Genomic DNA, 25,251 nt, shown 5'->3' with positions numbered 1-25,251 from the left:
AATTATTTTCCACATTAAAAATCACAATATTCACATCCATGAAAAATTAGAAATGAATGACATATAAAAAGATGATCTGATTTGGAATAATCTTGTCAATTCTGTCTTTAAACTATACCTTCAAGACACTTCTCTATACCTCCAAGACACACTCTTCATTGCCACCATGCTAGTCTAACTACCTCCATGTCTTACCCTAACTGCAGGAGTCTCCTAATGACTTCCTTGTCATTCTCCAGATAGTAGTCTAAAGTGGGGGGTGGGGGATGAAAGAAGAATGGAGGAACTTTAGATTATGTAGAGGGAAATGAGAGGGAGGGGGATGAAAAATGGTGGAATGAAACAGACATCATTACCCTATGAACATGTATGATTACACGAATGATATGAATCTACATCGTGCACAACCATAGAAATGAAAAGATGTACACCATTTATATACAATGAATCCAAATGCAGTGTGTAAAAAGAAAAATAAATTTTAAAAAGTGATCTTTAAAAACATAAATGGGATCACATAATCCACTCCACTTCCCAGCTGATGAATGCACCTGAATTAGATCCAAACTCCTTGGCTTGTCTCATGGATTCTCCCTAGATATTAAACCCCACTTCACACAACTCTCCATTCACTCTCTACAGAAACAGGATTCTGTTTTTATTGTTGTTGCTGTTGTTGCTGCTGCTGTTTTGTTTTGTTTCTAACTAGAGCACCTTTCCTGCCTTTTGTGCTGTGGGCATCCCACTAACGGAAATGACCCTATTATGTATTTTTCCCATGACTGCCTCCTCACCCTTCACATATCAGATTTATGTCATTTAAGTTAGAATTTCCATAAAGTCTATCTAAAGATTTTCTATTCAGTATCCTCACAACTAGTAAAAACTTAAAATTCTTTTTATACACTTGTTTTTTTATGAAACCCCTCACTAGTCAATAAACTCCATGGGTCCCTGATTTGTAATTCTAAGACTGTAAATCCAAATTACAGAAGATGAGGTACATAGCAGGTGTTTGGCCTATAGGTTCTGATCAAATGAATGAATAAGTATATCGAGATGCACAAAAAGCTAAAAAATAGTAAAGTCAAAAAGTCACCAGCCTTGACTTCCTTAAAATGGGTGTAGTACCCTGTTTATGAGGTGTTTAATGTTTCTGAAAGTCAAATAACTCACAAAAATTCTGCAGACTAACTAGGGAAGCAGAAATAGGGCAACAATGACACTAATTTTAAAGAATCACTAAAACTTAAATTGCATTCATATAATGATATGGGTATGTCTTTTTTATGTATATTTTTATTGGTGCATTATAGCGGCACATAGTGGTGAGATTTGTTGCTATATATTTGTACATGCTTACAATATAACCATATAATTTGGCCAATATCACTCTGATATGGGTATGTCTTAAAGATGAACTAGTACATTGGCTAGAAAGAAGACTTACCATTTATCTGACTGGGACATTAGAACTGGACTCAGTTTGCCATTTCTAGTCCTACAGAGAAAGCATTTTAATTCTAAGACCTTGATAGCTAAGACCAAAAAGTTTTGGTCTTATATGTTTGTCTACATAATTTCCCACTAAAACACAAATTCTTTCTTTCCTTATTCCTCTTCAAAATTCCTAACTCCTTTAGTCTTAACAATAAAAAGGTAGTATAAAAATAAAATGGAGCAGGACATTCATCATCTACATGTAGTGATGAGTCTCGGCCTCCTCCACCAACTTTTACCCCTGCCTTACTTAACTTTCATTCTCTTCTCCATTCACCAATATCTTTCAAATTCTTTGAGGAAGGTTGAAAGACAGTTTTCTCATGATTTATATTTCAAATTCTCCCAGATTGCCTCATTTCATTTCCACCATTTTGTACTATTCACTTGGGCATACTTATAACTTGTATTGTAAAACAGTTAAAATAAACATTTTTACACTGATATTTTATCAACTACATTAGGAGAAATCCAAGGTCTAATGCCTTCCGTGTATCAGGTCAAACCCCCACCCAACCCCCCAAAAGAAACCACCATAAAATATATTCGTTTGTCCTGAGCTTTGGTTTTCTTGGTGCAGTAGAACAACTGTTCTTACCCCCAGCAAACAAGTGGCAAAGAAATCAAGGTGAAGCACAGAGTGAAAAGTCAAATATCCCAAATCATCGTAGAACAATCATTGAGATATGGATGCATGCATTTCATGTGTCTATATTTTATGAGTGGAAGTATGCTACTGACAAAAAAAGAATGAAAAACAATGAAATGACAGAGCTACGAATTCTAGACCTTGGACAAACCTCCTGAGCTGTGTGCCAATGTTCTCATCTGTTACTCCTCATCCATCTCCTTACCAGAGCTGCTGCAGTAGGAGGGGTCAACGGGTCTTCCATTTTATCAGAGCAGGCTATTGCTCTGAAGCGCATGCCTTCTCCACATTCTTTGCTGTCTCCATGTACCCGCAATCCTCGTGGAGGCTCCCTTCTATCTTCTGGAAGAACGCAATCTGACCAGTTTCCATAAGGTTGGGATATAAATACATCACAAGGACAGAGCTCTGCTTCCACTAGAGGGTACAGGTGAGCATCCTGGCATTTCTCCTTCTTTCTGCTTTTCCCTGGTCCAAAAAGAGACAATAATATATTAATTTCATATGGGCTGTTTTTTTAAGAGTAAGTCACATTTTTATATTTACTTCTGTCAGAATATTAAACCTAAATTTAAAGAGATTTTCTTTTTTCACTTGTTTTTTCCCCCTGAAAGTAAATCCTAGACAACAGGAACAACTCCCGGGCAACTGAAAAATTCAAGTTAATTTAAAGATAAAAATAATTTCTTGTGGGAGGATAGTACAAAATACTTATGTACTCAAGTGACTCAAGGGCTAGAAGAATTTCTTATTAACTTATTTAATATTATATTCTCTATGTTCTATTTATAACAACAAATTGATTAACCTTATGTGTATTCTTGAAACTAATGGTTGCCATGAAACCAACAAAAGAGTCTAAGTAGTAAATCTCTCTCTCCTTTGTTTTTTTTTTTACAAGTTAGTTTATAAAAACAGACCTTAAAATGAGGGTAGGGATCATTTCAGATGTGATGGACAAAATTGAGCTCATTTTGGTTCCTGCTATCATATAGCTCAATGTTGACACAAATAATCAATTGAAAAAAATGATCAAAACATGTTGAATAATCTCAGTAAAATCTATGACTTCCATCCTGAGAGACCCATTTAACCTAAGTATTCTAGACTATGACTTCACCTCACCAATTGACTTTGAGGGAACTTTGAAACATCACCCCAAATTTCAAAAATGACAATGCAGTATTATTTTTCTCAGCTATGAATACTTGATAATCTTGTTAAATAGATTCCAATTCAAGCTGTAACTTGATTCAACTTTGTAGCCAACACACTTCTTCTAGATCACTAAAAATATTCCATAATTCTATCCTTTGTTTTCTCATTAATCAGACATTAGCTAGAGTCATCCTGGGTTATAAAAAAATATATATATGCAGCTCTATGGGTCCATTTCCAATCTCTATATGTTATACACATGACTGCTACAAGCTGATGCATGAGCTACTTCCTTCAATGGTCTGCATCCTACATGATTCTGTAGGTGTTGACTTGATGATGGACTCTATGGTCTGCCATGATGCTTATGTCCATAAAAAATAAGAACTCCTGTCAGACCTGAAGCTGGTCAGGTAGCTTTGTTTATCCCTCTGTCCCTTTGAGATGATGTATCCATTTGCCTCTATCATTAGGAACATTTAGAATAAGTTTGAGAAGTACAGTACAACCATGAGAGAGATCAGTCGGTGGTGATTGGTTCCTTGCTATCAGCAAGTAGCATGCCCCAGTCTATACTCTTTGCAAACTTCTATACAGTATTGCTCTGAAACTCCCAGTCTCCATCTCTTCAATTTCCATTCTCCTCTTCTTCCACTTAGTCTTATACTCTGAATCTACCCATGCCTTAAAACTATTCTTTCCAAAGTGATGTACACAAATGCCCTGGGAAATAATTCCTTATCTTTCAGACTTGATCAATGATAATTCAGAGTGCCAACTTTGACTACAATCTTAATATACCCTTCCAAAGTTCCATCATAATATACTTTTAGACTTACCTACATCCTCACCATTCCTCTAGCCACAATTCTTATTCATTTTTTTATCTGATTTTTTTTTCTATATATATATACCTCTCTTAACTGATGAGATTCCTCAAGTAGGGTCTCTTCTCTTCTGACCCTACATCTTTACACACTTGAAAAGTTTAAATTCACATATATATTCCTTAATTTCAAATTAATAACTTCCCCCCAGATTTCTTGCTCAAGTTTCCAAGGCCTAGACTAGAAATCTTCTTATAAAGGACCAATTGAACAAAATGTGGCCAAAATTAAACTCTTCATCTTCATACCACTATCTTTCTCCTCTGCATTTCCCAGCATGACTAAGTAGAAACAGAAATGTCACACTATTATTCTGTTGGAATCCTTACATATAATTAATGATAAAAAATTCTGTTTCAAATGATTAAGGGCTCTTAATTTGGTTCACTGGTTTTTACACCAACCAATACCACCCATATTTAGTCCTCTCCAAATCTCTAGCTGAAACCCCATAGTAACTTTCTCCAAGAACTTGTTGCCACTATACCTGACTCTCTCCCATCTGCTCACCACACAGCACTCAGAGTCAGCTTTCAATGATATAAATATGATCACATCACTTGTCTACTAAAATCTCTTTAGTAACTTCCTATAGGTCATAGAATGAAGTCTAGACTCCTCATCATGGTTATCAAGGCCCCAAATGACCTAGGCCATTAGTATCTCCCTCCCACCTGCAGCACATCATTCTCTCTGTAGTGATATTGAACATTTTTCATTTCCTAGAAATTGCTCTTTTGACTACTGGCATTTACATGTTTTACGCCAGAAATGCCCACATGTTCTACCCTCCCTCTTTAGCCTACTTCATGCCTACTTGTCCTTTAGATTCCAACTAATAAATTATTCCTTCCAGAAAGTCATCCCTGTCTGGCATAGTGGTTAGGGTTGAAGATGTAGTGATAGAGTACCCTTGGGTTCAAACCCCAGTCCCCCTACGCAATCAACCAGAATGTCATCCTTGAATATGCTCCACATATTATGATTAAAGGAAGTGTTTTTCTTCTATACTTTCATAGCTCGTGCTAAGCAGAATAATGGCTCTCCAAGGATATCTACACCCTAATCTCTGTAACCTTGAATACAGAAAATCAGATTTTGCAGATAAGACTAAGGTTATAGACCATGAGTTGGGAGATTTTTCTAGATTCTTTGGGTAAATTCACTCTAATCCATGAATCCTTAAAACCAGAGAACTCTTCCTGGTGAGGAGATGGCCACAGGGAATATGACTGTGGAAGAGTGATCAGAGATGCAATATACTGGCTTTGAAGATGGAGGAATGGAATCATGAGCCAAGAACTGTAGTCTCTCTCTAAACTGGAAAAGGACAGGAAATATACTCTTCCCTGAACCTCCAGAAAGGAAGTAGCTCCTGGCCACAATCTTTTCTTAGTACATGTCAGACTTCAAACTATAGAAGTATAAAATGATAAATCTATAAATGTGTTGTTTTAGGCCTGAAATTCTGCAGTTGTTTGTTATGCAAAGACAGGTGATGAATGCAACTCCCAATACAGTAGATACTACACTGCTGTAATTATATATAGTAAAAAGTTTTCCATACTTCCAAATAGACTATATGCTCTGTCAAGTTGGGGTCTTGCCTGCCTATTTCTTCACTGTATTGCCAAAGTCTAGCATGCATGAGTGGTCAACAGAAAAAATTCAGTGAGTAACTGAGAAAAAAAAGATGTCTTTATAGGGGGAAGAAAGACAAAGTGGAAGAGGAGGAAAAAACAGAAAGGGAGGAGAGGGAGGAAGAAAGAGAAAATAAAATATAAAAAGAAGGGGGTAGAAACAGAAAATGTTCATTTACAGGGCAAATGGAGGTTATTAGCATAATATTCAATACAAATGGATGCTGTCTCTATATTTGTGATATAATAAAAACCAAATTATCAGCCATCATTTGATTATATCACATCAAAAATCAGCATTGACATTTGAATTCAGAACCTACTAGTACTAAAAGATCAGTCTCCTTAAGTTAGAGTGTGTATTAGTTATCTACATATTTTGAATATCTATTCATTTGCTAAAAATTTTTATCCAGGCGTGTGTGTGTGTGTGTGTGTTATAGACACATACGTGTATATGTTTATAAGACCCATGTATATGTATGTGTATATGAACATTCATGAGCACATACATACACATGGCTAGATGACATTTTTTTTATCAAATGAATTATTTCAGCATTGTATAAACTGCTTTACTTATCAGTCTAAATTCTGGGGATCCAGTTTGACTATAATCAGAGAACAACTAGATAATGAATTAAGGTCTCATGTTAAAAATGTCAACAAGAAAATAGATGCTAGATGGTTCCACATTCAAGGATGTGGCCTGTATTTGGGTCCATATACTTCTTTGTAGGTGACTGTGTTAAAAAGAGAAAAATAGTCATGTGATTTTCGAGTCTGAGTCCCTGGCTTCTACTGTCATTCATGGAAGAGATTGGTTTATTAAGTTTACTACCAAGTTACCAAAATGGAAGCATTAACATTGCAACAATAAAATGTCTTTAAATCTATAAAACTTAATTCACCACTGGGATTTTATTTTTTTCAACATTGACACTAAATGTTTCATTTGACTATTTTTTTTAATGACTAATGCATTTCACTAATGAGTTGTTTTGTTGTCACCTAGACATGAAGACACACAAATATCAATTAGCCATCTAAATGAATAGCAGTTAACTATTTAGAAAAAACTTCTAAACAGTCTTTTAGTATGAGTAATTCTCAGGTTAGAGTTTGCAGAAAAATGTATAACAGTTCTTCAATATTTACTTTTATAAAAAGTCTATTTTAAATAAAAATCAAATTCATTAAGGTTTTAACAATTCAAAACACAAAGGGTGTTGGTTGTAAAAATGGATAAATATTCAGGGAGTTTTAGCATTTTCATTCTCATTTTGCAGGTGCCAAATATCATTAGCAAACCTTCATGAGAAAGAAAAAAACCCAGCCACTAATTAAAAACTTTGTTTCCTCTACAGAAAATTTTCTCTCATCTCAGAGACACAAATTTGTCGGCAAAGTGGTTTCTAAAGCGTTATGTATGTGCATGCAAACCCAGTGTCAGGAAGTTGCTCTCTGAACTTCAGATTATTCCCTCCACCCACATTATGTCCTATTTTATTGTTTTTCCATAAGAGATTTGTTTTGTCTTGGTAATACAGGCAACATTGCATAAAGTTATATGTGCACAAAGTTTTGTGGAAAAGATAGCACAAAATACAGCATATCTTATTTGATGTTTGTATCATAATTATACATTTCATCTTCATTCAGGAATGCACACATACACAGTTTATGTGCATAAATCTTGTAAAAGGCTCTAATCAATTAAGTAAATTCATTACAATGAGTTAAATTATAAATGTGATCAGGTAAGCAATGCATTCAAACATAAAGGTCTTTTTTTTTTTTTTTAGATCTAATTTTTTTTTTATTTATTTTTTTATGTTTACATAGGGTAATGATGTTTCTTTTTTTTCCCTTCCCCCCCACCCCTCCCACCCTTTTCCCTTTATACAGTCCTTCTTTCCTTCATTCTTACCGCTCTCCTTAGCCTAACTCTAAACCTAACCCTAAACCTAATGCTAACCCCTCCCACCCCCATTATATGTCCTCATCCACTTATCAGCGAGATCATTCGTCCTTTAGTTTTTTGAGATTGGCTTATCTCACTTAGCATGATATTCTCCAATTTCGACCATTTGCCTACAAATGCCATAATTTTATCATTCTTCATTGCGGAGTAATATTCCATTGTATAAATATGCCACAGTTTCTTTATCCATTCATCAACTGAAGGGCATCTAGGTTGGTTCCACAATCTGGCTATGGTGAATTGAGCAGCAATGAACATTGATGTGGCTGTATCTCTGTAGTATGCTGATTTTAAGTCCTTTGGGTATAGGCCAAGGAGTGGGATAGCTGGGTCAAATGGTGTTTCCATTCCAAGTTTTCTGAGGAATCTCCACACTGCTTTCCAGAGTGGCTGCACTAATTTGCAACCCCACCAGCAATGTATGAGTGTTCCTTTTTCACCACATCCTCGCCAACACCTATTGTTGCTTGTGTTCTTGATAATCGCCATTCTAATTGGGGTGAGATGAAATCTTAGGGTAGTTTTGATTTGCATTTCTCTTATTACTAGGGATGTTGAACATTTTTTCATATACCTGTTGATTACTTGTATATCTTCTTCTGTGAAGTGTCTGTTCATTTCCTTAGCCCATTTGTTGATTGGATTATTTGTATTCTTCGTGTAGAGTTTTTTGAGTTCTTTATAGATTCTGGAAATTAGCGCTCTATCTGAGGTATGGTTGGCAAAAATATTCTCCCACTCTGTAGGCTCTCTCTTCACATTTCTGATAGTTTCCTTTGCTGAGAGAAAGCTTTTTAGTTTGAATCTATCCCAGTTGTTGATTCTTGCTTTTATTTCTTGTGCTATGGGAGTCCTGTTAGGGAAGTCTGATCCTAAGCCAACAAGTTGAAGATTTGGACCTACTTTTTCTTCTATAAGATGCAGGGTCTCTGGTCTGATTCCAAGGTCCTTGATCCATTTTGAGTTGAGTTTTGTGTAGGGTGAGAGATAGGGGTTTAATTTCATTCTGTTGCATATGGTTTTCCAGTTTTCCCAGCACCATTTGTTGAAGAGGCTATCTTTTCTCCATTGCATATTGTTGGAACCTTTGTCTAGTATGAGAAAATTGTATTTATTTGGGTTTGTGTCCATGTCCTCTATTCTGTACCATTGATCTACCTGTCTATTTTGGTACCAATACCATGCCGTTTTTGTTACTATTGCTTTGTAGTAGAGTTGAAGATCTGGTATTGCAATTCCCCCTGCTTCGCTCTTGCTACTGAGGATTGCTTTAGCTATTACAAGATCAATGCTCATAAATCCAATGCATTTTTATACATAAGTGATGAATCTTCAGAAAGAGAAATTAGGAAAACTACCCCATTCACAATAGCATCGAAAAAAATAAAATACTTGGGAATCAATCTCACAAAAGAGGTGAAAGACCTCTACAATGAGAACTACAGAACACTAAAGAAAGAAATCCAAGAAAACCTTAGAAGATGGAAAGATCTCCCATGTTCCTGGATAGGCAGAATTAATATCGTCAAAATGGCTATACTACCTAAAGTGCTATACAGATTCAATGCAATTCCAATTAAAATCCCAATGATGTACCTTGCAGAAATAGAGCAAGCAATTATGAAATTCATCTGGAAGAATAAAAAACATAAAGGTCTTGAAACCAAGAGAATTAGCACTTGAACTACTCATGAGAACAAATGGTCACTCTACGCTTACTACTTCAATGTCAACACCAAGATTACTATCTCAATGATCATTCCCATGTTTTTCTTTTGGTTCTCCATTCTCTGAGTTAAGTTTTATGCATATACAAATACAATGCAGGTAAGAGAAATTCTAGTGTATGATCCACATAAGCAGTAAAACAAAACTGTATTTGTTATTTTTATACACAGGCAAAAATGGACTTCAAATAAACTACTACTTGCTCAAATTTCCATTAAACTTTTGTAGATGTGCACACAACTGAAAAATAATGATATATCACAAAACAGAATCTATATGAGATTTATTTTTTACCTTACAGTACTAAAATTTAAAGGGTCAATTTGCTTGCAAGGTAATAGCAAGAGGAAATAATGTATGTTAGATCTATCTTTGATGTTGCTTCCAAATCAGTGACTGCTTTTAAGATCATTGAGAACCTGGCATGATGAAGTACCAGGAACTTTGCCATTAGTTACTTGGAAGAAGTAAATAGATAAAGTGCCCTTTCAGACTACAAAGACTATGAAACTACATAGAAAAGAACTTTATCACCCTACAATGGCTCACACCTTTCATTCATTTCACAAATGCTCATTGGGTCCATGTTATATGTTAGTTATTGCTCTAGGTTTTGAGGTCATGGAGGGATGAGGGTAAAGGGAGATACCAGATACAAATTTATTCTACCTGGGAGATTCAGAGAAGCACAGCGGGTCTGAAGTTGAGGAATGATAGTTACGCCCTACCTGTGAGCTGTCGCCGCCTGCTTTGGGTGGCTTCACAATTCCTGGAGCAGGGGGTGAACTTGGACCAGGTGGTAAAGGTACAATCCTCTCGACATGGGACAGTACATTCTTGCACAAGGGGAGGCATGCCATTTGTCTGCTTGAGGCATTCCATAATTTCTTCAGATTGGTTATCATCAGAGATGCATGAGACAGCTACAAATAGAAAAGAGAAGCATAGATTCTTTTGTTATTATTTGGATTATTTCAGTCAACTGCTGGGTTCTCTGACAAAACAGAATTTGCCAATGTTTGAAAATTTCCTCTTTGCTGTGATTGCACATAGTGTTCAACACAGCTAACCTTATTGCTCCCTGGAAATTAAATTTTTATTGTTGCCATTGGAGGTATCTGAGGATTTAATTGGTTTCATTATTAATCCAAACTCTGCATTGACAACAACCAAAATAACTTAGAAGTAATTTATTATACTTCCTGCTCATGAGCATCTGATCTTTAGAAATGATATAAACCCAGAAAAGAGAATCTCAAAAGGAGATAAGGACAAAAAAGGACAAAACTATTTTTAAAAGATCATGTGAAATCTTCCTAGATTTGATTTTTGTTGTTTATTTGTTTAGATGGAACTTATGAAAAGTCGTTTTATCATGTCACAGTCATCATTTTTAAAAAATTGCTTCTTTCTCATTAATATTAAGGATCAGTTAAAATTTTAAATCACTTTATTCAAGCACAGCCATAATCTATCCAGATATTCCCATTAATTGCTTCTCAAAGTTTCTCTAATATACTTTTTCAACTAGCATGTCTCTAGTCATTAAAAAAAAAACTAATAACTTTGAGTGGAACATTCATAAAGTTTCACCTAAATTTTTGATTATTTGGAACAATGCCATTTATTTTATTTGATTATGAATGCATGGCACTTTGGTACATTTTTTATTTACACTGATTAGTTATGAACTCTGTAAAGATGTATCTTTATATTCACTAGATCATCATTTCTTAGTCTTGGCATTATTAAATTTTAGATGATTGACCATTTTTTTGTGGGTGCCTTAGCCAGTCTTGTATTTGGTAAGACATGTAGTAACATACTTGCCTCTACTCATTAGATACCAGAAGCACACATGCCCTATAAGTTGTGATAAGAAAACATCTTCAGACATTGACAAATGTCACTGAGGATGTGGGGAAGACAGGTGTGGGGAGGGCAGGAATCAAAGTGGTTTAGAGAAAACCACTATTCTAAACTGTTTCCTAACATGGCTATCTTTTGAATATACAGATTCCATGGCATCCCTTCATATCTCTCTATCAGTATTTCTGGGCAAAAAATATTCTGGAATATCTTTGTCTTTAAGTGTTTTTTGTGATTCCAAATCTAGTCTGTACTGACTATATTTGGCATTGTGTCTGCTAATGATTTGGATCTAGAAATGTTCCCTGTAAAGGTCATGTGTTAGGCTGTGAAGAAATGTTCAGAGGTAAAAAGACTGGATTGTAAGAGTCGTGACCTCATTAATCCAGTCAATTGATTAATAATTTGAATGGTCTACTGGGTGGTAACTATAGGCAGGCAGGACATGACATGTAGTAACATCCTTGCCTCTACCCATTAGATACCAGAAGGAAGGAGGGAGAAAGGAGGAAGGAGGTCACTGTGAGTCTGACTTTGGGGACTGCAACATGTTACTGCTTTTGACCCCTCTCTGTTTCCCAGGTACTAAGAGCTGAGCAGCTTTCCTCTGCCATGACCTTCTGCCTAATCAGAGGCTCAGAGATATGGAGTCAGCTGACCATAGAATGAGACCTCTGAAACTAAGCCCAAAATAAACTTTTCCTCCTCTAACTTGTTCTGGTCAAGTAATTTCCTCATAGCAAGGGAAAGCTGACTAAAACAATCATTAGATAAGATGTGTGTTAATGGATAAATGCTGAGTTCATCATCCTAAAGATATCATAGTTTAGGATCATTTTTATTACAGCTCCTTAAAATCTGCCATGTAATAAGGAATAAAGAGACCTCAACAAAAGATCAATGTCATTAAGAACTCTTTATGTAAATACCTCCAGTATAGAACTAGTGTACATAGAACTCCTTTCAGTTGACCATTCTTCTTATATTTTCTTTCTCTATTCTCAGCACGACAAGTCTATCCAAACTCCACAAATCTTTTTTTAGAACTGGTGAAAGCCAAAGCTATCTAATGCTTCAGGGCCAAGGAATTAGCTAAGATGACAATGGATACCCACACAATACTTTCCAGCTTGTACATCTGTTCTGTGGCAGGTGGAGCTATTCATTCATTTTGATTATTTTTTTTTTGTTTTTATCCATATTCTAGGAACAAAATCCATTGCACATCAAGCCAACATCACCTGCATTTCCTTTGTTGGGAATATTGCAGCCATTAATGATGAATACAACAAAATACATTATCTTAAGTAGGGTACAAGCAAATGTTATTTGAATTGCATGTTTAGATAACCAATTTGGAGTCAATTTAGAGAACTTTCATCTTGCCAAGTTAATTTTTTTCCAAGATGACAACGCACTGAATAACATGATGAGGAATTTTAAATACTTTTTTAAGAAGCATTACTTTCTGAAATGTAAACATCTAATGTATATAAATGAGGAATTTTTCCCCATGAAAATAAACTATTTTAAAATATTTCATTCATTTTATGCAATTTCTTTTGAATAACTTTAGAATTTGAAAGCTCTGATAAATTAAAACTTAATGATATTTTGAAGTTCTACTTAATGATATTTTGAAGTTCTGCAAACTTTATAAATTATAATGCACTGCATTTACAAAGGTCTATATTGAACTGCTCTGAATTAATGACAGAAAACCTAAGAAATTAAGAAAGAATAGCTACAGTATATGGTGGATTTCTCAGATATTGTAGTCAAATGGCAACAAGTACAAATTTCAACTACAAACAATGAAAGCTTGGGGAACTAAGATGAGTTAGTTAACTGCTTTGCTTCAGTATCTTCATCTTTAAGATGAGTATAATAAGATCATATAACCAGTAGTGGTGAAAATTTTAAACCATATCTTATACATACTATAGGCTAAAAAGTACTACTAATTATTATTTTCCTTTACATTTCTTTTTTACATCAGGATCATAATTCTTCAAGCAAGTTCTCTCTCTCTCTCTCTTTCTCTCTCTCTCTCTCTCTCACACACACACACACCTTACTTCCCCTCCCCTTCCTTCCCCAAGCCTCATTTTTTTCCTTGTCCATTCTCATTATCAGAGGGATTAAAGTAAGAAGAAAAATCTTGTTTGAATCTTTGCCCTTCTGGTGCTACACTTATAATCAACATTAATAAACCAAGAGACAAGGTATGACCTCAACCCATTCAGTACACTAAGGGGGCTGTTCAGAGCAGGTAAGATCTGTCACTCATGTACAAGCTGGTGTAGTAGAGTAGCCTAGTGCAGACACTCAAGGTTTCTATGGGTCACAGAATGCATATGAAGTTGGAGCATAAAGTTTGATTACACCCACATTAGTCTGAGGACCATATCTCTATTAATGAAAACCTAAGTGTGAGTGACAAATAAGAAAACCACAGGCCATGCAAACATCAGTTTCCACCAGGAATTATGTTTTTCAGATTTAAGTTTGAGATTCTAATTTCTTCTCCACTCTGAAAAGAATCACAATTATTGAAAGCATGAACAAGTTAAATGAAAATGGTTTCCTTCTTAGGAATGTCATAATATAAAAGAAATCATTTAATTAACAAAGATACATCAAATGATTGTATTGAACTATACTGGAGAATAGAAAATACCAAAGAAAGTATTGCAAGAAGGCTGCAGGCCTGAAAAATCAGAAAACAGAAAACAAAACTATGCAAAAAAAAAAAAAAAGAAGAAGAAGACAACATTGAAAGTAAATGGAGATAACTAATAGCCAGAGGTACTGAACAATTCAGAGAACACTTTCATTGTACACATCATGGGCAAAAGAATTTTTAAAATATATGAATTATATGTAACCTACAATATATTTCTGTGACAAATATTAAAGGTATATAGTCTCCTTAAGTCTTTTGAAGAGTAAATCAGAAGTAATATAGTATATTGAAAAGAAACACAAGTTTTGGTGTCAAACAGAACTGAGTGACTATTTTTTACTGTTACCTAGAGCAAATTATGAAACTCTCTTTAGATTCAACTCTCCCAATAAATGAGAATGACCATAATGCCTATGTCATAAATTGAAATAGATGAAGTGCCTATTACAAAACTAAGTACATTGCACATTAGTACATGATCTATAAGAGTGATATGTTATGCAAAAAACTATTGGAAATAAGTTGTAAGGACTGGCTGGAAAGAAGAGTCCACCATCACCTTTATTGGTTCTTGGCTCAGGAAAAAAATTTCAAATCTCACCTAACTCTCTTGAACCCTAAGAAGTGAGAATGGAGCCTCTGTTGAATCACAGTGTTGAGGAGAGTAGCCTCTTCCAAAGACGATATGACCCTCCCTAGGGTATTTTCTGTTCTACTTCCAAGTGCTAAATTCTATGTTTTAGGGTATCCATAAAAATGAGGCTATATACTGTTGCATAAAATAACAACTCCAGGAAACTGAAATCTAAGACCTATTGAGAATTCTTTCTACAAGCACCAAGATCAAGATCTTTGATGACACTAAAGAGAGTTTCATGAATGGAGAGTGGAAATTTGCAAATAAGAGTGCTAGTCATATTTAAATCTTTGCATCTCATTTCCTGAGATGGTCACACACAGCAAAAATAGGTACCATGCCCCTACCTAGTAAAACTGAATTAATGAAGATTTAAATATCTAAGCATGATTTAGAGGCATATGCCAAAGGTTTTCTAAATATTGGAACAAGGCGGGCCTTATTACTATTCAGAAAAAGAGAGATCACAAGACAAAAAAGGAGTTTATGACTTAGTATAGGAAATAAATCTTATTAAGGTCACTTTCTCTACTTCCATTGTCATCTAAACGTGAAACCTTGAGTATACACTGAATCATGATTACCTATACCTTCTTCCCTAATAGACCTTACTAAATGTGACCTGTTCATTTATCTATTCACTTACTTGGTCTTAAAAATATGTATAAAACACTATGAATAATCACAAAAGCACTATGTGTATGTATACACATATTCATACACATATGTATATATAGCTACACCTATATACAAATAATCTATCATCCAGGAAGTCACAGTAATGGCAGTGGCAGGGAACAAGACAGATAGTAGTACAACATTGTAGTTTCCTCATGGTGATAACCCAAGGAAAACTGGTGTAGAAGGGGGAAAGTATGTTCTTCAATCTTAAATTAAAGGTTATATAATGGGCAGGCAGGAAAAAATAAGTGCTTACGTAGAATTTATCTGTCAGGTAGCTGCTATTTAGTTGAACTCTGATTCCTGGGTTCTTCAGATCAAAGAAAATTACTTACAAGTCACAATTTAGAGAAAAAAAGATTTCTCTTTTGTTGTTTTGAAGTACTACACTATACTAGTGGGAAAGGTCTTTTCATAAGGAAAGGGAGAGACATTTTCTTCTGACCCTTCCTATATTTCTACCTGAACTTGTCTGAGAGGACTGGTAATTAAATATTTAATTATACATCGTTTGCTAAAATCAGAATAATTGTAGTTATCAATGAAGGAAAACTGTACTCCCAGGTAATGTTTTCCCAAAGAGATCTGGAAGGATATTATTATTGGCTATTGTTTGAAATTTAGCTATCCTAACCTCTGGACAAAAATTTCCCTGAGTAGCTGTGAGGGATAGCTGGATTCATTGGTAAGGAATGACAGGGAAGCAGGTGTGTGAGCCAAGCCACTCAGACAAGAACAGTCATCAGGCAGATGGGTGGGCAGAGTGACCTGGAATCCTCAAAACCTCTGCTTGATGTCTGAGGTTACACTTGCTTATTCATAGGATGTAGGAAGGTACCTGATATACACCATTGAGTTCTGCTACTTTGTTTTTTTCTTCACTGCTACATGGGATGAATTTTGGGATAAAGGCACCAAGAAGGGAGGGTAGCATGAGGACCGGAGTGACTGGTTGCTTGCCCCTATTTCCTGATTCTTTTCTATCTGAGCAGCATGAAGAGAAACAAATGCCCCAACATATAAGAGAGTAATTTGAGAATTCTGCAAAAGAAACAAAGCAATGACTGGTATGCATTCTCAGTGTGTCTCACAGTTAATTTTTTTAAAAAGAATTGCTGTTAATGTGGGATAGTCAGACCAGCCCTCTCATGCTTAAATGCTGACTAAAACCAGCAGATTATTAACCATTACTAAATGGCGGGTCTTTCTGCCCCCTATCACCTCTGAACTTCAATAGTCAGATGTGCTGTGATAAGTTTTTCTTCTTTTCAATTATGATATGAAGAGGACAGGGGTCACTGCCCTTATCATAAATGATAATGCTCTGCCTGGGAAGACAAAATAAGGATGGTGCCTGCTACTGCACGTCTGCCTACACTCATCACCCTTGCCAAGGACACCCAAATTACTTTCCTGAAGTTGTTTCTGACCAGAGTTCAATTCTAATCATTGAAAGAAAGGGGTAGAGAAAAATCCTCTCAAGAGGTCATAATTTCCAGGAAATGGGGGTGATGTGCTAGAAAATGGAAGAGTTCTTTCCATAAGGGTTGCTATCCTGCAGTAGTAGACTGCTTCAATTCAGGTGCAGAGGTCAATTTATGTGCACATCCAGGAGCTGAAAGGTAGGCAGCAACTGCTCAGCTTAACTCACATTCATGCACCATGTCCTACATGTCAGGACCTGCACTAATGGCCAGGGACACAGAAGAAATATGGAAATCAGATTCACAACATTCAGGGGGCTGCAAGGGCACAGCACTGGAGCTTCGGGTATTGGGCAGCCAGTGGGGTCTTTCTGGAAGGAGCAAAACATGGTGAGCAGGATATGTCTAGTGAGAACAGCTTAAGTCAGACCAGGGGCTTGGAACACCAAGACCCCTGAGCAGAGAAATAAATGATGTGATGACTGGCTTTCTGTTCTTGATACTTATTTCACTAAGACCCTTTACTTCCCCTTTGATAAGATTCTAACTACATGTTCGGAGTCTGTGTAGTGAGGCAGCTAATTTAATGACTACACTGGGCTGCCCATATGTGTGGGGACCAGGGTTAGAATACAAAAGGAATTCACAACCACAAGTCCAAAGAGATAAAAGCTACATTCGAAGTGTAAAAATGTGTAACCAGTCTGTTCCATCCTCCTACCTTAACAAATATGTCTCCATAATGATTTGGCTATTCCAGTGAAGAACTCTGGGAAGACTTGGTATTTTAGGCTGAAATGTGTCAGCACAGGATCTCAGGCCTGCCCTCTCCTCTTTTTACCCACAGCTGGAATCTGTCCCCAAAGGAACTTTCTTGTACATTTGAGTAGCAGTCAATTCCCATCCTCAACCTCAATCCACAACTTGGCCACCCTGGGTGCTCCTGAGCTTCCCTGATCAGAGAATCTCCAGGAATTTCCCTCTGCCTCGCCTGAGGAGGAGGTGGCAACTGGTGGTGTTGGCTGGTGGACTTCACAGGAACACCCAGGATGCATTAAGGCCCTCTTCCTGCCTAGTTAGCCCAGGTCATAGCTTCCCTCTGAGGGGTCCCTGCATGTTGGAGTGGGGTCCCTGTAGGCTATCACTTCCCAGAGTTCCAAACAGGGATCAGAATCCCTTGCTTTCTTCCTTTTCCTTAGTCAAACCCCATCCCTAAAGCATCAGTTCTGAGACAGGGGAGCTCTTGACCCACATTCCTTCTGCTCTGCCTCCCTGTTTTCTTTCTCTTTCTTGATTTCTTTTCTTCTTCTTCTTTTTATTTTCTTTTTTATCTTTGTTTTTTGCATAAATGTGTAAGATTTATTCAAGTGAGGGGATTCCATAAGAGTTGCCCCAGTTTCTTTCCTTTTCCTTCCCATTGCTCCCCCTAGGGAAAAATTATCAACAATGACAACAAAATGTTTTCCTCTTGACTGTCCAAAGGAGATTCTACCCACATTACATCTGTCTCCTTCCTTATCCATTTCCCCAGCATCATGATGGGAGATGGAATGCATACAGACAAATCAGATTAAGTTAAAAACATAAATTAAGAAGTATTTTTAAAAAAATATGAAGTATTTTCATGCTTCACCATTAGGCAGGAGAGCTGTGCCTGTGACTGACTTGAATACTGATGTATCCCCTATTAAGTGACTGAGACACAATAGGCTTCTGCTAAATAGAGTAGATGAATTCTTTGAAGTCCACCATGGAGTTCCCACAGATGGGGACTGCTAAGGCCCATATGTAGGAGAAGGTGGGTATCAAGTACAGGTCTTCACTGCTCTCCTGAACAGCTCAATACTATTTGGTCTTTTAGTATATGTAAAGTCCCACGTGACTTTTCCCTAATGCTAATTTTTATTAGTTTATTATTGCCATTGTAATAAGTGGCTCACATTGTAAGTAGCTAAAAAGAATATAAATTTATTTACTTACAAGTCTGAGGGTCAGAAATTCAAAATCAGCTTCACTAGGCTAGAGTCAAAGTGACAGAGGGATTTCTCCTGGAGGCTCTAGGGGAGAATTCATTCCTTGCCCCTTCCAGCTTCCAGAGGTGGCTTACATCCCTCACTCACAGTTTCTTTTTCCGTTTTCAAATCCAGCAGTGTAACATCTTTACATCTCTATCTGTCTCTCAGCTTCCATAATTATATCAACCTCTTGCCTTCCTCTAATAAGGGCCACTGTAATCACATAGGACCTACCAGGATAATGCAGCACAATCTCCTCAAGATTCTTAATTTATTTGTATCTATGAAATCCCTTTTGCCATGGGAGCTAAAACATTCTTTGGCTCTCAGAACTAGGAGTTGAGCATCTAGGGCCACCATTCAGCCTACCACATAGATCATTGCCTCATTCACCCACTAGAAAAATAACCAAGTCTAGTTAACTACCCCTAATAGAAGAAAGAAAAGCAGAATTGACACTCAGTTTTACCATGAATCTCACATTTCCTGCTCTCACAAAAGTTAGTTTTGTTTTCCATTAATTCTTTTGTTTTTCAATCTCCCTGCCTGATGTCCTTCAGTCACCCAGCCTACTTCAAGAACTATTCTCTTTCATTCTGTTAGATTTCCTCAAGGAAAACAAAATGGCTTATTTTTGTTTTCTAGACCAAACAAAATTAAGAAGATACAAATTCATGCCAATGATAAATACCAGTATTTGAATCAGTCTGAATTATACAGAATTCAAAGCCACTTTCCCTGATCCAACTCTCATGATTCAATTTTTGGCTTATAAATGAATGAGAAGAAAAATCTCTTTAGGGGAATATTGGTATTGAGAAGGGAATAAGAACAGGTAGAATAAATTGAGATTTCTATATCTTTGAAAAGAAGGCTAACTCCATACTGTCTTTCCCAGCAAATGTGTCTTATTGACCCTTTTATGAACACATGCTCTGAAATGTCCATCTCCCAAAGGTAATGGAAGCTCTGGGTCATTCTCACATTCCACTTCATGTTGAAGATCAAAAAGCTTCCCAGGGTTAGGATGCACATCTATATGGTCACTGGTGTGCTCTTTGGGACAGGGTCTTCCCAGCATATCTGCCTACTTACCTGGAGTAGAGGGAAGGGGGAAAGATTGTTCGAATTCTCACTTCAGATGATGTGAGGTAAGGGCAAGAGCCCTAATAATGTAAGGAAGAAAAGGAAAGGTGGCAACCTGTATCATCCTTTCTAAGTCATAGAACAGGGTCACCCTGGCTCCACCAAGTCAACTTCTCCACTTGAGATGAACCCTCTGGACTTCAGTCATTTGAGCTAACTAACCAACTTGCTGTTATTTCAGATAAATCCATTTGGAAGTTATAGCTGGTACTGGGCATACCCTTAGGACTGTCATTTTCTCCTGGTATTTGATCCTTCTCTTTGCAGTGCCCAATGTGTGGGGGTAGAATATTTGGAGGTCCCATTCTTCAAAACTAGTATTTGAAGGAAGTGTGTGCTTATGATTGCATGTTGACTGACATCAATGCAACTTTTGAGTGGGAACAGCATGAGTTGTGGAAATTGAATTAAACAATAAACCTGTAATTGCTTGTTAGGGTACTTTAATTGACTCATAAGTACCATATGTGAAGCTGCGTGGCTGCAGGAGCCCAATTATAAGCTTGCTTATGGAAAGATACAACTCATTTTGCATGTTGGAAACATATTCCCCAATTATTGCTGCCCTCTCAGAAAAGAAGACTTTTCAAATAAATACAAAATACTTAGTAAGCTAATAACATATACTTAGTCCCTAGGTAACCTGGAAACATTTTATTTAGGTTCTAATACAAGATTGGGAGCAGTTCATTGAAAAACGTTGCTTCCCTTTTTATAAGGCATTTGTTGAGCCCTGGGGCCCTCTGCATTCTCAGTTAACAAAGAAATGTGTGCAACTAGGGCTCTTGGCTTTCAGCTACTTGACCCTTCAAATCACTGACAAAAATAAACATTACAGGAAAAAAGAAAACAAAATTGCAACAATTCATAAAGACTAGCTTATATTTGTATAGAAGGAAGAGGGAGAAAGATCTTAAAACTCTGGCTGCTAATGTGGTGTGGTCAATTCCAGAAGGAAATGCCAGAAATGGGGTAAAGTTATCCACTTATGGTGGAAGGGAAGTGATTAGGATCAGCCATGGGCTTTGGGAATATAGGCAGGCATCGGAAACATAGGTGATGTAAGTTTTTCCAGTCAAGTTAGAAGTCAGGAATTTCCAGACAAATAGATTGAAGAACTTAAAGAACTAGAATGGAGTAACCATTGAAAATCCCATCAAAGAAGAAAAAAATCTAAATTTCCTTCTATCAGAAAAAGCATAGTCTCTGGATGATGTTTACATGGCAATAAGTGGTCTTGAACCATAACAATCTGCATCGGCCACAGAGAAACCAATGACATAAATATACAAGTATGAAAAATAGCTTGTTCCATAGTTTAGCTATTGTGAGTTGAGCTGCTATAAACATTGATGTGGCTGAGTCACTGTAGTATGCTGATTTTAAGTCCTTTGGGTATCAAACAAGGAGTAGGATAGATGGGTCAAATGGTGGTTCCATTCCAAGTTTGCTAAGGAATTTCCATACTGCTTTCCATAGTGGTTGCACCAATTTTCATTCCCACCAGCAATGTATGAGTGTACCTTTGTTCCCATATCCTCACCAACATTTATTATTGCTTGTACTCTTGATAACTGCCATTCTGATTAGAGTGAGATGGAATCTTATTGCTAGAGAAGTTGAACACATTTTCAAATATTTGTTGATCAATTATATATCTTCTTTTGTGAAGTATCTGTTCAGTGAACCAACCTAGGTGTCCTTCAACAGATGAATGGATAAAGAAAATGTGGTGGAATATTACTCAGCTTTAAAGAATGAAATTATGAAATTATGGCATTTGCTAGTAAATAGATGGAGTTGGAAAATATCATGCTAAGCAAAATAAGCCAAACCCAAAAAGGCTGAATGTTTTCTCTGATACACAGATGCTAATTCACAATAAGGAGGGCGGGGGGGGGGCACTAGGGAAGAATAGATTTACTTTACATTAGGTAGAAGGTAGTGAGCGGGAGGGAAGGGATATGTGGGTAAGAAGGATAGTAGAGTGAAACAGACATTATAACCTCATGTACATGTATGACTGCATGACTGATGTGATCCTACAATATGTACAATCAGAAAAAATGAGAAATTATACTCCATTTATGTATAATTTATCAAAATGCATAAATGCATTCTACCATCATGTATAACTAATTAGAACAAATGAAAAATTTTTTCAAAAGTAGCTTGTTTGTTAACAAGGTTGCAAGACAAGTCTCTTAAACCACTTTTCCCCCCTAAACTAGACCAAATAAATATTCAATTTGAAAAGAAACAAAGGATGTGCTCTGGAAATTGTTTTAAAAGACGTGCCTTAGCTACTCCTTACATTTAGATTGCTTGAGTCCTCCCTCAATTGAGAAACATGAAATCCTATGTGGAAGAAAACCATTATGAATGCATGTAAATCATCACATGCAGCAGGATATTTGGAAGCAATCAATCTAAATTAAGACATGGCAGTGAATGTGAAGGAGGGACAAATGGAATCAAGCTTTTTTTTTTTTTCCGTAGCAGATTAGTGATTCTCTCTCCCTGGTTTTACAACACCTCAGGGTAGCTCCATTTATCTCAGCTGACTTGTTTCCATTAAAAATAATTCGATGGGGAATGACTGTTAATAACCATGCTATTTCTTTTGAGGATGATGAAAATGGTCTAGAATTAGGTATTAGTAATGGTTGAACAATTCGGTAAATACACTAAAACCTACCCAACTATACACTTTAAAAGGTAAATTTTATCTCAACAAAGCTGCTATGAAAATAAACAATTTAAATATTCTGAATCTTAATAGATGTAATTTCAGAAAAAGAGGACAGATATAATGTCAAAAGATCATGTCAATTTGATGCGGCATTTTTAGATACCATGGGACTCACAAGTGTTTGCCAGTTAGTGAAGAAATTATTCTCCCAAAAGTTATGCTCAAAATCATTTAAATTTTATAAATAAGAGTATTCCCATAAGGAAGGAATGATATTTTATTATTAATTTTTTCAGATCATCTGTAAAGTTTTATTTTTAAATTTTGCTCTCCACTAATAAGGAAAAAAACACCCAACAACAAAAATAGCTGCCTCAATTGCAGCGTCTTTTACCATGTTAGAACTCTGCAGAACACTGCTTGGAGAATACAGTCAGTTGAATGATGAAACATAACAGCAATATAAATAAAATGTCTGTCCTAAAATGGCCCATAATCTATCTAGAATACTCAATTTCTACCCTGTAGGAAAAAAAATCAATAAATATATAGATACCTGTTAACCAACTGCCTTTGAATATATTCAGAATATTTAAACATTGGGTGCTAGTTATAGTTACTGTGTTATAAAATCTGGTATGTAAGAAATTTCTAACTCCTCTTTTAAATGTGGCTCCTTTTCTTCCCTTCTTTATACATCGCAGCTTTATTAGAGGAGTAAACTAATGATGAGAGAATCTCTGGCATTTCCAAGTCATTTTTGTCACAGCCATTAAAAGATATCAGATTCCTTCAGAAATACCTCCTGTCTCTAAATTCCATGCCTTCTTCTGAATGAGGTCCTCAATTCAAACTCTATGAAAGTTTTTGACATTTCTTTTATATGTATGAAAAAAAAAAACATGCACACTTCATTCTTCAGAGTATGGCCTATAACTATGCAATATACTAGACGCTTTATACTCTTCAACCCCCTATTTTATGTACATGTACGAGGGAAATGCACATTTGGCAGGTATGAAAGAATAAATATGCTAATTCACACTGCATGTGGAAGGTGATTTATTCCATTTTTGAAGGAATATGGCAGTATTTACATAAGTTTCACCTGTATCTCTGCAAACAGCTGTTGTGCAACTAACTTTCAAATCAGAAGAAAAAATGGGCTGGGTAGTTTCTAACGGTTGTTGTGGTTTTGACAGATGGATGCGTTTTAGTCACCTGCTATACTTCATATAAAGGCACAGAAAGAGTTGGGCCAAATCACTCCAGCAAATAATTATAGATTTTTTCTTTTTTAAAGAAGTGCTAACTCCTAAAGTCTAAGAGGTAAAACTTCTTAAAAGCCTTTGTAGAACTAAAATTCTAACTGTATCTGCCATGAAATAAGTTATCTGGATAATGAATGCTGTATCATTTATCAGAAAGCTGAACTTCACATCATATAATCATTCTAGTAACAGTAACTAAGTAACAAATGAGATGTGAAACTCGAATTTAGAAATAATTTGGTGTTCTCTATTGAAAAACAACTGCAAGGATCCAAGACATTAATTATCACATTGCTACAGAGAAACAATAAATCAACACAATTTCCACATTTATTTTCTCCACTCACCAGAATATACTACATTTTCTTGTGGATCTGGCTGCTCAAAACATTTTCTAAGGAACTTTTCCTTTTTAAATTTATTTCTATTTTAATTGACAACTAGTAATTGTACATTTTTCTGGGGTACAGTGTGACATTGCAGAATGGGTAAACAATGTGTAATGATCAGATCAAAATAACTGGCATATCTACCACCTCAGACATATATCATTTCTTTGTTGAGGACACTCAAAATCCTCTCTACTAGCTATTTTGAAATATGCAATTTACTGTTGTCAACCATAGTTATCCTACTGCACATTAAACCATTAGAAGTTATTTTGCCTATTGGATAAGAATCTTCCTTATTTTCCAAATGATTTCTTTGCAGATCACTGAGTACTCATGCTTTACATGTAATCATTATCATCATTATAATATATTGTGTGTATGTACAAAGCTGATGCCATATCAAGAAGCATTTGTTTTTATTTTCTTTATTCTCTGCCTGCAAAGACCCTGCCAAAATGCTGTTGAAATTAAGTTTATTCATCTTTATATCCTCTTTGGTCCCTCTGGAGACCATGCATTTGCTACATCCCTTATGAAAAAACAAATGTATACTTCAATTCTGATCTAGAATCTCAAACATAATAAAATCGTATAATAAAAGTCTGAGTAATGATGAATTCAAAGGATAATACTGTAGTCCTTCTGTACTGTATATATTCACCAGTCATACAACTTAGTATCTACATAAGACTTTTTAGTGAAGAACATCATATAATATGTAGATTGATTCTGGAAAAGTTGTGTACAAAAACATGAATAAAATTAATCTATTTTAATGCAGTAGAGAAGCCTGCTATTGAAGGGCATTCCATCCAGGATAATGATGTTTAACCTCAAAAATTCATTCTTGAGTGTAAACAACTACTCATAATCACGTAAAATTGAATTAGTT

General features: G+C 35.9%; 1 protein-coding gene across 1 annotated transcript in view; it reads right to left on the bottom strand.

Annotated features, from left to right (window-relative positions):
* The window catches only part of Thsd7b (thrombospondin type 1 domain containing 7B), a 715,164-nt gene that overhangs the window by 225,797 nt on the left and 464,116 nt on the right, over positions 1–25,251 (bottom strand). Inside the window, 3 exon segments of the mRNA XM_047545870.1 lie at positions 2,355–2,396; positions 2,399–2,617; positions 10,275–10,469. Coding sequence (XP_047401826.1) covers positions 2,355–2,396; positions 2,399–2,617; positions 10,275–10,469 — 456 coding nt within the window.

The sequence above is a fragment of the Sciurus carolinensis genome, chromosome 3 (genome assembly GCF_902686445.1).
Source record: "Sciurus carolinensis chromosome 3, mSciCar1.2, whole genome shotgun sequence".
In the NCBI taxonomy this organism is placed as follows: domain Eukaryota; kingdom Metazoa; phylum Chordata; class Mammalia; order Rodentia; family Sciuridae; genus Sciurus; species Sciurus carolinensis.
The sequence above is the reverse complement of the archived record's forward strand: the minus strand, read 5'-3'. Positions and strand labels throughout refer to the sequence as shown.